General features: G+C 45.4%; 1 protein-coding gene and 1 long non-coding RNA gene across 5 annotated transcripts in view; one reads left to right on the top strand and one right to left on the bottom strand.

Moving 5' to 3' along the window:
* cdh19 (cadherin 19, type 2) overlaps window positions 1-17,394 on the top strand; it is a 248,357-nt gene that overhangs the window by 127,411 nt on the left and 103,552 nt on the right. For all 4 annotated transcript variants that reach the window (XM_051683042.1, XM_051683044.1, XM_051683043.1 and 1 more), the window contains exons 6-7: window positions 15,790-15,977; window positions 16,744-16,997. In XM_051683042.1, the coding sequence (XP_051539002.1) occupies window positions 15,790-15,977; window positions 16,744-16,997 (442 nt within the window). The remainder of the gene's footprint in view (window positions 1-15,789; window positions 15,978-16,743; window positions 16,998-17,394) is intronic.
* Window positions 1-17,394, bottom strand: part of LOC127432194 (uncharacterized) — a 494,148-nt gene that overhangs the window by 421,204 nt on the left and 55,550 nt on the right. The gene's annotated exons all lie outside the window — the stretch shown is intronic.

The raw sequence follows: 17,394 nt of genomic DNA, 5'->3' as shown, positions 1-17,394 counted from the left end.
AGAAATTTTGTCTAATAAAATGCTCTGCAAAATGAGAATGTCCCTCCCTGTAATACCAAACAGCAAATTATGTTTCATGGAAAGTATTCATATGAAATATGTCAACACGTGAAAGAAAACTGTGCTCATCAAAATATTTCATGGGATCTTTGAAGGTGGTTTTGGTGTGAATAAAAATGTATATTCCCCTTGTGTTCTTTGTCTGTCATGTGTATTTTGTTGATTCATGTCTTTTATTTTGAAAAGTTTAGTTCCTGTTTCATGTCATGTGATCCCTTGTCATGTGATTTCATGTTTTCCCCCCATGTTCATGTGTCATGTTTTCATTGGTTTATTGTTTAATTATCTTGTTAGAGTTCTGTTTGTTCATTGGTTTATGTTCTCCCATGTCTTGTATTTAAGCCCTCATGTTTTCCATTGTCCCTTGTCAAGTATTGAATGTAACTTTGTAGTCAAGTCAAGCCATAGTCAAGTCTAGTCCATGCTCATGTTTTGTTTTGTAGTCAGGGTTATTGGTTCTCTCTTTGTAAATAAACTGCACTTGGGTTCTTCATCTTCACGTCATCGTCCTCATTATGGCCGCCGAGCCAGTGTTCCACAACATGGCCGCCACCGAGCCAGAGTTCCACATCATGGCCGCCAAGCCAGAGTTTCACGTCATGGCCACAAAACCAGATTTCCTAGTCATGGTCGCTGAGCTAGCGCCATCTTTTGCTCCATGCCATGTCACAGCAACGCCTCAGCCTGCTCCATGCCACGTCACAGCAACGCCTCAGCCTGCTCCATGCCACGTCACAGCAACGCCTCAGCCTGCTCCATGCCACGTCACAGCAACGCCTCAGCCAGCTTCATGCCACATCACAGCAATGCCTCAGCCTGCTCCATGCCATGTCACAGCAACACCTCAGCCTGCTCCATGCCATGTCACAGCCACACCTGAGCAGTTGGACCTGGAGATGGTTCCCACCCTTATACTCACCCTTAGTTCTCCTGAGCAGGCAAGGGGAACTTTCGGCCCTCCGACCCCGCCTGGATCCTCTGAGCCCTGGACTTCACCTTGGCCTGTCGGTCCCTTGACATTGCCTCAGCTCTGTGTTCCCTCGGCTCCACTGCGGTCCTTCAGCCTGTTGGCTTTGCCGGGGTCCCTCGTCTCTCCGGCTCCTCCTTGGTCTGTCGGTCACCTGGCTCAGCTTTGGCTCTCCAATCCTCTGGCTGCACCTCGTCCCTCCGATCTGTCAGCTCCACCGGGAACCTCCTTCCCTACGGCTCCACCTTGGTCATCAGTCCCACCAGCTCCACCTCAGTCTTCTGATCCCCCATCTCTACCTTGCTCCTCCGAGCCTCCAGCACCGCCATGGTCCTCCCTGCCATCGGCTCCACCCTGGCCCTTCGAGTCTTTGGCTACTCTCCGGGCACCAAGTTCCATGGCTCCGCCCCTCGAGCCTCTCATGGCTTCACCCCCCACAGACTTTGCCCTGGTCACACGTCCCACGCCTCAAGACCCCCCTAAACATTGGTTTATGTTCTCCCATGTCTTGTATTTAAGCCCTCATGTTTTCCATTGTCCCTTGTCAAGTATTGAATGTAACCTTGTAGTCAAGTCAAGCCATAGTCAAGTCTAGTCCATGTTAATGTTTTGTTTTGTAGTCAGGATTATTGGTTCTCACTTTGTAAATAAACTGCACTTGGGTTCTTCATCTTCACGTCATCATCATTACCAGTGCCAGCAACATTACAATGTCCTTCATTGGACCATTCCTTGTGGTCTCCTCCTGTCTGAGCATGTTTTCCTGTCATCCTGGTTAGTTCTTGTTTTCTCAGTTCTTGTTATTTTGTCATTATTTGTTTTGCTTTTTGTTTTTTAACCCTCTCATGGGTTGTTTTGTTTTTGCCGCGTTTTAGCCTGGGCCTTAAAAAGCACCTTTTTTTGTGTCTGCATTTGGGTTCTTCAGCAGCAAAATCTGACATATATAACAATTGGATGATATCATTTAATTCTGCAATCAGAAATCTGACGTGTTAAATTTTTTTTTTACTACTACTGCGTCAGTAGCTGACGCTATGAGAACTCAAAGTAGTGACGATCTATGAAGCCCATATGGATTCAGAGCAATCTTGTTGGTAGATTCCGCTTTTTCAAGATGGCGTTTCACAAATGTTTCCCTCTCTGTGAGCAATATATCCCTCTTTACGACGGGCATGTGCGCTGCTTTGTCTACCTGAGTCAAGCCTATGTGGAAGCGGTGCTTGTTAAGCCGGCATTTGTTCATTGTGTGCACATGAAACTAAATGGATGGGATGACAGGATGTGGAGCACTGAGATTTAAAGTATGATTTGTCTGATAATGGGTCTGCTCCAGGATACCTAAAATCTTCTTTGCTGAGCTACGTTCCCACCAGAAGCCTGCGGTCAGCTAATAAGGAGCGCCTTGTTGTACCAACACAAAGAGGCACCAAATCACTTTCCCGGACTTTTGGCTTCACTGTACCTAGTTGGTGGAATGACCTTCCCAACTCCATCTGGAAGCAGACTCACTCTCTCTCTACAAAAAAACGGCTAAAAACATGAACACTTGACTATGCATTATTCTGATGCAATTGAAACTTTGTAATGCAGCACTTTTCGTACTACTGTCTCCTTAAGATGAATCACTTATGATATATTATTCCTCTTTTGTAAGTTGCTTTGGATAAAAGCGTCTGCCAAATGAATAAATGTAAATGTAAATTTGTCACTGGCTTAGGCCTCGCATTTCTCCTAGCCTCCATTGTGAGGGGGATGTTATATCGCTGGAGGCCTCAGATGCCAAATTGATGGAACTTCTCACTTGGATGGGCGATAATCTCAAGCTTGAATGGCCCATGCCTGATGCGCCTGAGCATTCTCGACTCGATGAATGTTTTTTACAGAGTTGGCAATGCCATCACCCGGTGCCATTCTTTCCTGGGCTGCATGAACAGCTGGTTAAGACGTGGTGCTCTCACTACTCAGCAAGAGTGCATGTCTCTGGATCAGTGGCCTTCACGTCACTTGATAGCACAGCACAGAAAGGCTATTCAGAGCTTCCCCCATTCAAAGAGGTTGATGGGCACACTTTCACTGACGTGAAAATCGAAGCTGGTTTTTAGGCCATTTAGGCTTACATCCTCTTTGGTCTGTAATGCTTATGCTGTGATGGGCCAGGCTGGTTTGGCTCTGCACACTATGGCGGTCCTGCAGGCCTTCCAGGCAGACCTACTGAAAGACATGGATGAAAGTGGCCCTGACCGAGTCCTTCAAAGAGCTGCGCCACGCCACAGACCTGGCGCTCCATGCTAGCAAGATCACTGCACAGGCTAATAGCAAATCTGCGGGAAGCCTGGTGTCCATTGAGCATCTTCTCTGGTTGAATTTATCAGAGATACGTGATGAGGCTTTTCTACTCAACGCTCAGTTATCGTAGCATTGACTTGGCCAAAAAGGAATCGTTTGCATACAAGCACCTTACTGTGGCGAGGTGGCGTTGAAAAGCAGCCGATATGCTAACGCTCTTCCTCTGTGCAATGCGCTCCTCCAGAAGACAGAGACTTAGCCGGTTGCCATGACCTCAACAGCCATGGCCAGGTTGCAAAATTGTGCTTTCCAGCTCTCACCCAACTGCAAATCTCCTTCTAGGTGAGGTAAGCTTTCCTGATGGTCCAAGGACCTCAAAACACAGAATTCCACTCTGGCTACGAAGAAGGCCCAGAATATTCTTCTGTGCCCCTGAAACAACTCTCTTGCTCTCCCTGCTGCTGCATGTTGGGAAAGAAAACATGTTTCCAGTTCTGTTACAGTTTGTGCTGCTGCTGGCAGTGTGACAAATGTTTGCCATGTTCCAACAAAGTTTACAAAACTCATTGCAGTTGCACAATGCCAAAAACCAGCTCTGAATAAAACAGCTGCGTTGGGCGTCCGCCCCACGAGTGGTTGGCTTTATGACAACGCCGGTTACAGGGGTGCCCCTATGCCCATTAGCTCGTTATGTGGACGCCTTTTTTGTTTACTGGTGTTTTTCCCAAGGCGAGGAATCAGTGCATTGCCCTGTGCAGATATTGCTCAGCTTTTTTCAAAGATTCTTGCTTAGAGTTTGGAATGGGCTTGTCTAAAGTCTTTCTCAAGCCTAGGAAAAGTAATGTGCCCAAAGTATTGTCCACTCCTTTCAGGGCTCAGGTTGTCACCTTTCGAGCGTTCTCTCTAAAATAATTTATAGAGCACTTCAATGCCAGTGTATAGTTTGTATTTAATGTGTGTAAAGCTACTGTTAGTCAATAAATATCTTTATGAAGAGATGCACAGCACCAGATTAAGCAGCAGACTTTATTTACAACATTAAACATTCATGTACAAAGCAGGTTGATGTAAAAAAAAAAAAAATTATATATATATATATATTATTTTTAAATCATCATTCCAAAGAGACAGTTTTTAAATGCTTTAAAACAAGTAAAACACAACAGTAATAATTTTTTTACAAAAGTGTGCTCTCTTGCCTTCTCTGAATCCTCAGCTGGTCCGCCTTTTCCCGATCATAGGCTCATGCAATTATTTTAAGAAAAATGACCTTAAACTATTTAAAAGGTGGACATAGAGTGTCTTAAAAGGAATGTTATATAACTGACAATGGGCATTGTTTTGTCGCTTGACAGGAGTGGCTGAAGGAAGATTAGGCGGAAGAGAAGCATTTGCTTCAGGTAGGTTCAGGATCTGACAGCTGCTGCAACCCGGAGGTCTTTCCTTCCTCCGATGGAGAGGGAAGTCAGTTTAGACCATTTAACAGCAGCAGCAACAATTGACCATTAACTTATTAACGGTTAATAACCGTTATTAACCAATAACCATCCAATAACAGGCAATCTTACATCTCCTTCGTGTGGAACGTGGGAGAGGGGTTGTGTCCTAAAACGTCGAAAGTTAATTGGTTGCTCTCACGAGTCAACTGTCTAAGGGCATTTTTAAACTCGATTGTCAAATGGATAGCGAAAAGCAATTGGCAGATGGAAAAAGTTAAATGAAAAGCCACTGGCAAATAAATTTAAAAAAGCAACTGGAAAATTAATTGAGAAAAGCAATTGCAAAATGCTTTTTTAAAACACAATTTAAAAGGTGCATTTACAAACGACTTATTAATGTGCTATTTTATTATTAAATTTAATTGCATTTTAAACATGAATGATTAAATGACTTACTCTAATGACTTAGCCAGAAATACCCCACGAAAATAAACTGTGGAACGTGAGTACCACAAGATAACTTACTCACTCCACTGACTTTATGAAGGACATCGCTTACTGTGGGCATGTGAATGTTTTACGGCCATCCTTAGCATCTATTCTCAATTTGGCCAGGAATATCAGTGCAAAAGCGACCTTCTGTTGATGTAAAAGTTTGCATTCCTTGAATAGATCACGTTTCTCTCTTGTCAAATTCGCAAAGTCTGGGAACAAGAAAATGCTGCGGTTCTTCCTAGAAAGCCTTCCTTTACTCCTCGCCTCGCGTAACACAAGATCTTTATCAGATGATCTCAGAAATTTGGCCAGAATTGTTCGGGGCTTGTCTCCTTCCACGGATCGCCAAGCTGGAACCCTGTGAGCTCACTCGATTTCCATCTTATGGCCTGCTATGTCGAGCAGACTCGGAAAGAGCCCATCCAGGAATTCCACCATATCCTGTCCCTCCACTCCCTCCGGGACTCCCACATTACGGATGTTATTCCACCAGTTACGGTTTTCAAATCCACCTTGGTTGGTAGCAGATTAGCAAATAATTCACTCTCCGATGACTCATCACCCACTCTTGTAACTACATCAGTAAACTTCGCCTCCATGGCAGTGATCGATCAACATATCACAGCAAGATCCTCCAAGTCAGCAATGACCTTTGTCAGCATTGCCGACATGTTCAGCATCTCTTGCCGCATCCCATAGCTCTCCAACCAAATCGACTCCCAGGTCCGCGGCCTACTCAGGGGTGTCAGCTTGAGCACGTAAGTGTCTTTTAACATCTCCAGAACAGTTATGGAGTGTATCGAATCTCAATGGTTTATGTCATAAAAAGTATTAAAACTAGCAAAGTGCGCAGAGCTCACCGTTCACAAGTCCGATCCTCAGATGGTGTCACGTGAATTAAATAACAGGTACCTTAAGTATCTATTCATCATATTTATTTTCATTTAAAGCAACATAATTAAAATTTAATCCACTTAAATAACAACAAAGCACATGAATGTGAAACCAGCGATATGAGAACTATCTGACTTGACAGCACTTGTTTCACTCCTCCCCTGACTGCACCTGCCAACTCTCATCTACTTTCAAGGTGTGGCATTTGGCATCTCAAACAAGCCTAAAGAAATAGCCTACTTGATAGAATTATGTTACTGTCAGGAACATCAGAAAGACCCAAGGATGCGGTGAATAAAAGAGTTCAGTTTATTGACAAGCACACAGGGCAAAACAGAATAAATCCACAAAAAGTTGGCGAGAGGAGAAACAAACAGTTAATATGAGGGTAATGGTGATAATGCAGATCAATGTGGACAGGAGTGATGGCGGCTGGAACCAGGTAAGTAATCCACAGGCTAACACTGTTCAGACCATAATCAACAAGATACAATCCACAGGGCAGAGGTCCACACACCAGTGGGAATACGCTGCACTGTTAAAGATTTTCTCGTAAAAAAACAGTAAAGAACTGGCAGCAGTGTTGCCAGCATGTTACTGTAAAATTAACGGTGTCTTACTGTTGCTGAAATTAACAGCTAGATACTGTTTTTACAGCTACAGTATACAACTGTAATTTAGCAGCATATAGATGTCAAATTACATACTATCTACTGTTGTTGAAATTAAAAGCTATGTTCCCACCATGCACTGCGGCATGAAGAAATTCGATTTTTTACTATTTACTGGTTTATTTTGATGTTTTTGTTGTACTCTAAGTTACTTGTATTTTAATGTTCAGCTTTTACTTTTTTACATAAAAGTATGTCTGTTTATTGTCACCATTGTTGCGTTTTGTATGCCAAGAGTTGATTTATGTGTGTGACTTGATAACAACTCGAGTTATGCTGTAAATTCATGATAAACATCAAACACTCAATTTGCTGATATCATTTTGCTGAAATATCCTTTACTGTTTTTGCTTTTATGTGTATTGCATCACTATTGCCACATATAGTGCCATTTGCAAGGTAGGATCAGATATTCAGGCTGACCTTAGGTTTTGTCTTCCAAGTAGCACAGTACAACAACTGTTTTACTTAAACATAAATTGACTGGCTGGAAGAAAATAATATAATAATAAAGAAGGTCCAAGGTGCCAGCTCAAGAGAACACTAATCACCATAATGGTGACTTCAAACAAAACACAACTATTGATAACAAAACAACAACACTAATTAAACTAAGACTGTTGTATAAAATAAAAACTTTTGTATGTTTTTTTTATTTTTTTTATTTATTTATTATTTTTTTGTAGCCCCAATGCATTGCCAAAAAATACATACTTATTCAAGCACAAAGGCTTATTGGTATTTCGCCATTACAACCCCCAATGCAGTGCTATACTGTTATTTTACTGTGTGCAGGTTGTTGTTAATTTTCTAAAAATTGTATGTATTCTAAACTTTTCATGGGGTGGGGGTGGGGGTGGGGGGTGGGGGGTAAAAATGTTCATTTTCCACTAATGCCTTGCATAGAACAGCTATTTACCGTAAAACTAGTCACTTCACAGTGAGCCTGCTCTTGATCTCCCAGAATGAAACATTTTTAACAGCAAACTACTGTATTTAAGAATCGCAGTAGATTGCTGTAGGAATTTGGCTGTAAATTTACAACTTACAGCAATTTTTTACAGTGTGGGCAGAGAAAACAATCATTAGAAACAAAATAATAGGACCAACAGGCTGGCGAGACTGCGACGTGAAACAAAACAAAACACAATGATCTGACGGGGAAGACAAGACAAAGGAGAGAATATATAGAGGAAGAGAAGATTAAGGACAGGTGCTGCCAATAATCACGAGAGTGAGAAACATGAGGGAGAGAGGAAAACGTCTTGGTTACTTTCATAACCTCCATTCCCTGATGGAGGGAACGAGACGTTGTGTCAATGTAATGACACTAGGGGTCACCCTTAGGAGCCCGAACACCTCTGATCTTTGAAAAAAGGCCAATGGGAATTGGCGAGTGGAATTTGCATGCCACTCCCCTAGACATACGGGTATAAAAGGAGCTGGCTCACAACCACTCATTCAGGTTTTGTGCTGAGGTGCTGAGACAAGGTCCCGTCCATTTCAGCGGTAGTTCAGTGTTGTGGCAAGAGGAACACAACATCTTGTTCCCTCCATCAGGGAATGGAGGTTACGAAAGTGACCAGGACATTCCCTATCTGTCACTCACTGGACGTTGTGTCGATGTAGTGACACTAGGGGTCCCTATACAAAACGCCACAATAAGCTGTGTTACATGGACTGGCAGTGTGAGACGGGCAGACCGAGATGGGCAGACCACTGTGTGCCTCGTAGCCAGTGCACCAGGCTATCACGTAACCTCCCCCAATGCTCTGAGCGTCGAACGGTCCCTTCGGGGACAAGTCGACTGCCCAAAAAATAGGGACAGGCTAGCCCAGCTGTGGCTTCTTTTCCTCTTTTTTTCTCCCCAAAAAGAGTGGAATTTGTTTACCGACTGGGGGCCAAAAGTGTCTACGTTGGGGGGGAGGGGTGTCACTCCCAAGGGGAAGACACTGCGGAGACCACACCCCGCCCGGGGGTATTTTGAGTGGGAATGCGTCACATGGTCTTACTGAGTCTTGTCAGAAGTATGTCATGTGGAGAAGTCCAGAGGAACCTAGCGGAAGATATATCACCTGGGGACACCTATGGCGAACCAGTGCATGTGGAGCACCTACTACTTTCTCCGCAAACTTGTCTGCCACAGGGCTAAGCAGGAAAGTCATCCAGGGATAACAACTTTGTGAACACGACTGGGAGTCAAAGCGCACGTCTTCACCTCAGGGCAGGGGGAAGGCTCTATGCGCAAGCGGTACACCCGGCCAGCTGTCCCAGAACTTACCTGTTCGTACCTGACAATACACAGGACGAGACCGGCTCAACCTGTAGATTGTAGAACCTTGCAAAGGTGTTGGGTGTTGCCCAGCCCGCTGCTCTGCAGATGTCTGCTAAAGAGGCGCCACTGGTCAGGGCCCAGGAGGCTGCCACACTCCTAGTAGAGTGGGCTTGTAGCCCCATGGGGGGCGGCACATCCTGAGCATGATTTGCCATCATGATGGCGTCAATGATCCTGTAGGCGATCCTCTGTTTGGAGACAGCGCTCCCTTTCCACTGAACACTAAAGCAGACAAAGAGCTGCTCGGAGCTTCTAAAGCTCTGCGTGCGATCCAAATAGATGCGTAAAGCACACACCGGACACAGCAATGCCAAGGCTGGGTCTGCCTCCTCCTGAGGCAGCGCTTACAGGTTCACCACCTGGTCCCTAAACAGGGTCGTGGGATCCTTGGGCACATAGCCTGGTCAATCTCTCAGGATCCTGTGAGACTAGCCCAGACTGAACTCCAGGCACATTTCGCTGACAGAGAACGCCTGCAGGTCCCCTACCCTCTTGATGGAAGTGAGCACAGTCAGGAGGGCAGTCTTCAAAGAGAGTGCCTTTAGCTCAACTGACTAGAGGGGCTCGAAAGGAGCTCCCTGTAGACCCCGAAGGACTACCAAGAGGTCCCATGAGGGGATGAGGTGCCGTCTGGGGGGATTCAACCTCCTAGCTCCTCTCAGGAACCTGATGATCAAGTCAAGCTTCCCCAAATACTTACCATCTATTGCATCGTGATGTGCCGAAATGGCTGCTACATACACATTCAAAGAGGAGGAGGACAGCCGCCCATCCAGCCTCTCAGCAGGAAGGAAAACACCAATCCGACTGCACACCTCTGAGGGTCTTCGCATCAGGAAGAACACCACTTAGCGAACAGATGCCACTTAAAGGCATACAGATGCCTCGTAGAGGGAGCCTTAGCCTGAGTGATCGTGTCTACCACCGCGGGTGGTAGGCCACTTAGGTTTTCTGTGTCCCGTCCAAGGGCCAGACGTGGAGATTCCAGAGGTCTGGTCGTGGGTGCCAGATGGTGCCCCGTCCCTGAGAATGAAGGTCCTTCCTCAGGGGAATTTGCGAGGAGCGTGAGGTCCGAGAACCATGTCTGGGTGGGCCAGTAGGGTGCTACTAGGATGACCTGCTCCTCGTCCTCCCTGACCTTGCACAGGGTCTGTGCAAGTAAGCTCACTGGGGGAAATGCATATTTGCGTAGTCCCGGGGGCCAGCTGTGTGCCAGCACGTCTATACCAAGGCGTGCCTCGGTCAGGGCGTACCATAGCGGACAGTGGGAGGATTCCTGGGAAGCAAACAGGTCTACCTGCATTTGACCGAATCGACTCCAAATCAGCTGGACCACCTGGGGTTGGAGTCTCCATTCTCCCTTGAGCTTAACCTGTCATGATAGCACGTCTGCTGCGGTGTTGAGGTCGCCCGGGATGTGAGTGGCTCGCAGCGACTTGAGGCACTGCTGACTCATGAGGAGGAGACGGCGGGCGAGTTGTGACATGCAACGGGAGCATAGGCCACCTTGGTGGTTGATGTACGCTACCGTTGCCGTGTTGTCCATCTGGACTAACACATGCTTGCCCTGGATCAGTGGCCGGAGCCTCCACAGGGCGAGCAGTACTGCCAACAAGTCGAGGCAGTTGATGTGCCAACGTAGTCACGGGCCAGTCCAAGAGCCAGAGGCAGCATGCCCGTTGCATGCGGTGCCCCAGCCCGTATTGGAGGCGTTAGTCATAATCACGACATGCCTGGAGACCTGCTCTAAGGGAACCCCTGCCCGTAGAAACACTAGGTCGGTCCAAAAGCGGCGACAGATCGGTGTGACGACCACGCGATGTGTCCCGCGGCACCATGCCCATCTTGGGACTTGAGTCTGAAGCAGTGCTGAAGCGGTCTCATATGCATCAACCCAAGCAGTGTGGCCACCGCTGAGGATGACATATGCCCCAGGAGCCTCTGAAAAAGTTTCAGTGGGACAGCTGTTTTCCATCTGAACGCCTTCAGACAGTTCAGCACTGACTGTGCGCACTCATTCGTGAGGCGTGCCGTCATGGAGTCCAACTCTAAACCGAGAAAAGAGATGCTCTGAACCAGAGAGAGCTTGCTCTTTTCCCAGTTGACCCGAAGCCCCAGCTGGCTGAGGTGTGAGCATCAGGTCCCTGTGTGCACACAACACATCCCGAGAGTGAGCTAGGATTAGCCAGTCATCGAGATAGTTGAGGATGCGGATGCCCACTTCCCTTAGCGGGGCAAGGGCTGCCTCTGGGACCTTCGTGAAGACGTGAGGGGACAAGGACAGGCCAAAGGGGAGGACCTTGTACTGGTACGCCCAGCCCTCGAAAGCAAACTGCAGGAAGGGTCTGTGTCGAGGTAAAACCGAGATGTGGAAGTACGTGTCCTTCAGGTCTACCGCCACGAACCAATCTTGATGCCAGATGCTCGCTAGAATGTGTTTTTGCATCAGCATCTTGAACGGGAGTCTGTGCATAGCCCAGTTCAGTACTCGTAGGTCCAAGATTGGCCGCAACCCACAGCCTTTCTTCGGTACGATGAAGTAGGGGCTGTAAAAACCTTTCTTCATCTCGGCCGGAGGGACAGGCTCTATCGCATCCTTCCGCAGAAGGGTAGCGATCTCCGCACGCAGGGTAGCAGCATTCTCACCTTTCACCAACGTGAAGCAGATGCCGTTGAACCTGGGCGGGGGGGCCGCCCATGGAGCTCCATACCTGCCATAAAGGAACGGTGGCTGGTGGTCGTGATAACGACAGCCGTGAGCACTGGATATGTGACCCAGGGAATGAGGAAACCGCTCCTTTTCTGAACGTGTAGTTGCCGCAGCCCTTAGGGCATGCGGTGAATCAAAGAAAAGGCAAAGGATTCTCCTCCCAGCCCTCCACCGGGGATGGAGTGGTCTGCTTACCATCTCTAGGTCTGAAGCAGGTCTCCACGTGCCTGGGTCACCCGTCTCAGGGGCGCTTCGAAGCCTTCCTCGGGTTCTTGGCACCCGGCTGTGAGACGGGTGGCGTCTGCTTCCCGGGCCCAGGAACCAATCATCAGGCTGTGAGGGTTCAGGGGGGGTGGAGGGTTCCACTGCCAGCTGTGCGTCAGGCTGTGACTGAGCGAACACACACGAAGGTGGGAGCCCAGTCGAGTCCTCAGTGTCAAACTGGACAGCCTGCTCTCTGATGTTGCAAACGAGAGCTCATCCACTTTGCGAGCGCCAAAACTTGATCGCGAACTCGCCCTGAGACGAGCCGGCGTACTCATCCCAGTGGGGCAAACGAGCATACTGGTGAATGAGAGGTCCGTGGGGAGTTACCCGGCGAAGTTGCTCCCATTGGGGTCCCCAAATCACCCCCAGTGCTAATCGACGCGGCCTCAAACCCGTAGGTAGAAGGACAGAGGTGGGGAGCCTCTAACGAAGGAAAAACCGCAACCTCAACATTGCCATGGTCATGCTCTCGTAATGAGAACATGACCCATCCACGAATGCTGTCTCCGCGTGGGCAGTGCCCAAGCACGTAAGACCACGATCGTGGCCATCGGAAGCGGAGAGGTAACGACTGCAACCAGAAAATACACACAAACGGAGAGGCATCTTTAAAAAGACGCTCTCTGTTAATGCCACTCTTTTAGAAGGGAAAATATACTCTTTTAGTAGGAAGAATATACTCTTTTAGCTGCTGAAGCATCCAGGGGAGTTCTCTGCACTTCATCAGTGCAAGAAGGGGAGAAACCGCTGTAATGCACTGTAAATCCAACAGCTTTTCGAGATGAATGGATCGGCAGAGTAATTCAGCTCGCTGAACACAACCGCTCGGCTCCAAAGAGAAAATCTGAATGAGTGGTTGTGAGTCAGCTCCTTTTATACCTATATGTCCGGGGGAGTGGCATGCAAATTCCACTCGCCAATTCCCATTGACCTTTTTTCAAAGATCAGAGGTGTTCGGGGCTCCCAAGTGCGACCCCTAGTGTCACTACATCGACACAACATCGAGTGAGTGACAGATAGGGAACAACAGCACATGGGACAGCCTGAGAGTACTGTCACAATCCTGCCAAAACAAGAATAAAACAAGACCAAAAAGGCAGGATCATGACAGTCATGCTACGGTAGCTTCTTCTCTCCAAAACTCAACAAAACTGCACAGAACTACCTTGTGTCCCATCAATGTTACGTGACACACTGTTCTTAAAGAGACAGTAATCATATTAGCAGTGTCCATAACATTTATGTCGTTTTAAGCATAGTTAAAAGAACTAGCAAAAAGTATCACCATTGTAAACCCCCCCAATCCCCCCCCCCCCCCCCCCCCACACACACACACCCACCCACACACCCACACCCTTACCATCCCCTTTAGATTAATCACTAAAACTAATCATGCACGTAAAATATTTTTATTATCTACATAAACAATAAATAATGGATTGGACTCATAGATTTAGGTTTAGTTATTTGGGATTGTCAGATATCAAAAGATGCAATCCCCCATTCAGATCTTTACACTTGCAGTTTGGAAATATTCTGCCATTGCCATGCAAAATTTGTGCAGTCTGGCATCCATGAGCATGCAAGCTCTGTCTCTCCACTGTGAAAATGTGCAGGTGTTTTCTGTTGAAGTTTAGCGATGGGTTGTCGTGTCCTTCCCAGTGTTCACATGAAACTTATGCCACTGAAGGTAATGGAAGTTTCATCAGCTTTGTGAACCTTCAAAAATGGCCAAGAGAATGGAAGGTAAAATATCGCTGTAGTGTTTAAGGACATTTTCAGTGACATTAGAAATGTATTATTGAAATAAATTATGGTTACAATCAGGTTTTTGTCCTTAATACATTATTGTGTGTAGAATTATTCTCTTATGCTACTGTTGTAGCATCATGCATAGAAACAGCCTAAGCCACTGTTACTAGTTCGGTTACTGGAGTAGAAGGGATCGTGTGTGACTGTGCATAATCTATTGCTTCTAATATACTGTAAGTAAAATGTGGGAGAAAGGATTATTTATAGAATATGCAGCTTGGAGCAAATGACAGCTAACAGCTTTGTCTTTTCTATAATGCATATAATAAAATAAATATAAGATACCAGAATATATAGACAATCATTTAAGTAGTCATGATTTTATACATATGTTTCAAAATTACAGTTCATTTCTTTAGGAGTAAAGCTTTTTTAAATGAGGAAAAATGACTGAGTGCACCTTTGAAAGGAATTGTTTCCAAAAAAAAAAAAAAAAAAACTCTGTAATTTACTTACCCTCATGTCGATCTGACCAGCATACTTTCTCTTTTCCCTGAAACACAAAAGCAGATGTTCAGCAGAATGTTAAGCTGCTCTTTTCCATACAATAAAAGTGGATGATTTATACTGTTAAGCTCCAAAAAGAAAACATCATAAGTATATGACTTGTGTGCTTTAAGTCTTTCTTAAGCTTTGTATGAAGAACAGACCTAACTTTATGTTGTTATTAACTGAAAATATTAATTTAAAATGGCATCTTTGCATGTCGCTTTAGGTTTGATAGCACTGATGCCAAACAGCATTGGTTCTAATGTGTCACCACCGATGTTCAGCAAGTTTGAAAATATCTCAGTGAATATCTTTTTGGTCTGATCATCACACAAAGTGTAAAAAATCTTCAGAAGACTTGGATTATATCACACCAGTTGTATAGACTACTGTTACGGTGCTAAAATGTACTTTTGAAGCTTGGCAGTATAAATCGTCATTCACTTTCATTGTACGAAAAACAGAAGCTTGGCTTATACAGTATCTCCTGTGAAGTGAGTAAATGATGACAGCATTTTTATTTTTGGGTAAAAGATTCCTCAAATGAACAGTTCACCCAAAAATGAAAATTCTCTCATGATTGACTCACCTTTAAACCATCCCAGATGTGTATGTCCTTCCTTCTTCAGCAAAACCGAAATTAAGATTTTTATAAGCACATTTCAGCTCTTTATGTCCATACAATGCAAGTGAATGGGTGCCATTAGTCTGCTGGCTGTCTGACAGTCCATATTTAGGCAGCATAAAAGTAATCTACACGACTCGAGTCGATCAATTAATGGCTTCTGAAGCAAATCAATAGGTTGGGGTAGGAAACAAATCGATAAATACAAAGTTTTTAACTTTAAATCATTGTTTCTTGCCAGCGCTGTATTTCTGTTTGAAATGACCTAACTCTAGCTCGTTCCTCTGATGTAACGCTTCTGACTTTTTGCGTGAACGCACGCCATTGTGCTTACATCACTGACGCGTTGACTGCTGGCAGGAAGCGATTTTTTAAAGTTAATAAAGTTTTAATTATCAATTTATTTTTTACACAGATCTATTGATTTGCTTCAGAAGACATCAACTGAACAACTGGAGTCTTAGGGATTACTTTTATGCTGCCTAAATATGCCTTTTGGACCATCAAATAGCCAGCAGTCTAATGGGACCTGTTTACTTGCATTGTATAGACAAAAAGAGCTGAAATGTGCCTATAAAAGTCTTCACTTCATTTCTGCAGAAGGAAAGTCATACACACCTGGGATGGCTTAAAGGTAAGTATTTGGGTGAACTAACCCAAGGTGGCTTTTCTAATTCATTTTACAGAATAAGGTAAACGTTATTGAAAGCATTCTAATAATTTTCCTCTTCGTGTGCAGATTTGTACACATTTGCTATATCAGAGTCAGCTCCGGTGGGCACCACAGTGGGAAGAATAATGGCAGATGACGGTGATGTTGGTGTGAACGCAAAAATGATCTACAGCTTAGAGGACCTGGAGGGGAGCAGTACCTTTACCATCCGGACAGACCCTGATACTCAAGAGGGGATTGTCATACTGGCTCAGGTGAAAGAGTACCTGAAAAGTGTTTGTTGATTTATATTAAATCATCTATAAAAGTGAAGGTGTTTTCTGAATATCAGTGAAAGAAGAATGTATTTCATCACTTTAATACAATAGTCATCCTGTATGGCACGTCTTAAAATATGGGACGCCAGGATAGTTAGCAACTCTAGTTGTGGGGCCTGGGTAGCTCAGCGAGTATTGACGCTGACTACCACCCCTGGAGTCGAGAGTTTGAATCCAGAATGTGCTAAGTGACTCCAGCCAGGTCTCCTAAGCAATCAAATTGGCCCGGTTTCTAGGGAGGGTAGAGTCACATGGGGTAACCTCCTTATGGTCGCAATTAGTGGTTCTCGCTCTCAATGGGGCACGTGGTAAGTTGGATCATGGAGAGTAACATGAGCCTCCACATGCGGAGTGTCCGTGGTGTCATGCACAACGAGCCACGTGATAAGATGCGCAGATTGACGGTCTCAGAAGCGGAGGCAACTGAGACTTGTTCTCCGCCACCCGGATTGAGGTGAGTAACCGTGCCACCACAAGGACCTACTAAGTAGTGGGAATTGGGCATTCCAAATTAAGAGAAAAGGGGATAAAAATAAATCAATAAAAAAAAGCAACTCTAACTGTGGCACTGCAGAGCTTTGATAAATTTCTTAGTTCCTGGGTATAATTTCATGACAGCATATCTTTTTTAGAAACACTGGCAACTATTGGTCTGCTGTTTTCTATGTATTTGTTTTTGTAAAGTGTCCTCTTGTCTCTGTAGCCACTGGACTATGAAAGCAAGAGACGGTTCGTCATTGCTGTCGAGGCCATCAACGAAAACATAGACACCCGTTTCCTAAGTGCGTATGAGTTTCGTGACAGGACAACGCTCAAAATCACTGTGACTAATGTGGATGAACCGCCCGTCTTCACTGAAACACCATACAGATGGAAGGTTTTAGAAAACGCTCCTGTCGGCACTACAGTTGGTTCAGTCTACGCCAGAGACACTGACACCGCCAACAACCCCATCAGGTTCTTTTCCTTTCTTGTCCTTTCCTTTGCTTTTGCTGATATACAGACTCAACTAATTTCAACTAATATACAGAGTACTGTATTGGTAGGTTGACATCCTAAAGAATGGAAACACTGTAATTCTGTTGTCAAAACATAGCTGTTTGTTTGAGCTGTCCAACATTTAAACTTTTGACTCAGTAAAGGAGGTCTATAATACCCAGAGAGAGCAGCCCGTTAACATTACCATTCATTTCAATGGGTCAGTTGGGGGGCTGGGTGAGAAGGGTGGGTGTTTAGGTGTGTTTGACTTCATGTAGTGTTGCACAGACCAATCGCTCCTAGCTTGATACAGTGCATACCAGTTAGACATTTTCTTTCAAACTGCCACAGCTTTGTCAGTGTTACGTATGCCGTC

This window comes from Myxocyprinus asiaticus, chromosome 41 (assembly GCF_019703515.2).
Source record: "Myxocyprinus asiaticus isolate MX2 ecotype Aquarium Trade chromosome 41, UBuf_Myxa_2, whole genome shotgun sequence".
Lineage (NCBI taxonomy): Eukaryota > Metazoa > Chordata > Actinopteri > Cypriniformes > Catostomidae > Myxocyprinus > Myxocyprinus asiaticus.
Note: the sequence above shows the minus strand (reverse complement) of the source record. Positions and strands in the feature narration are given on the sequence as shown.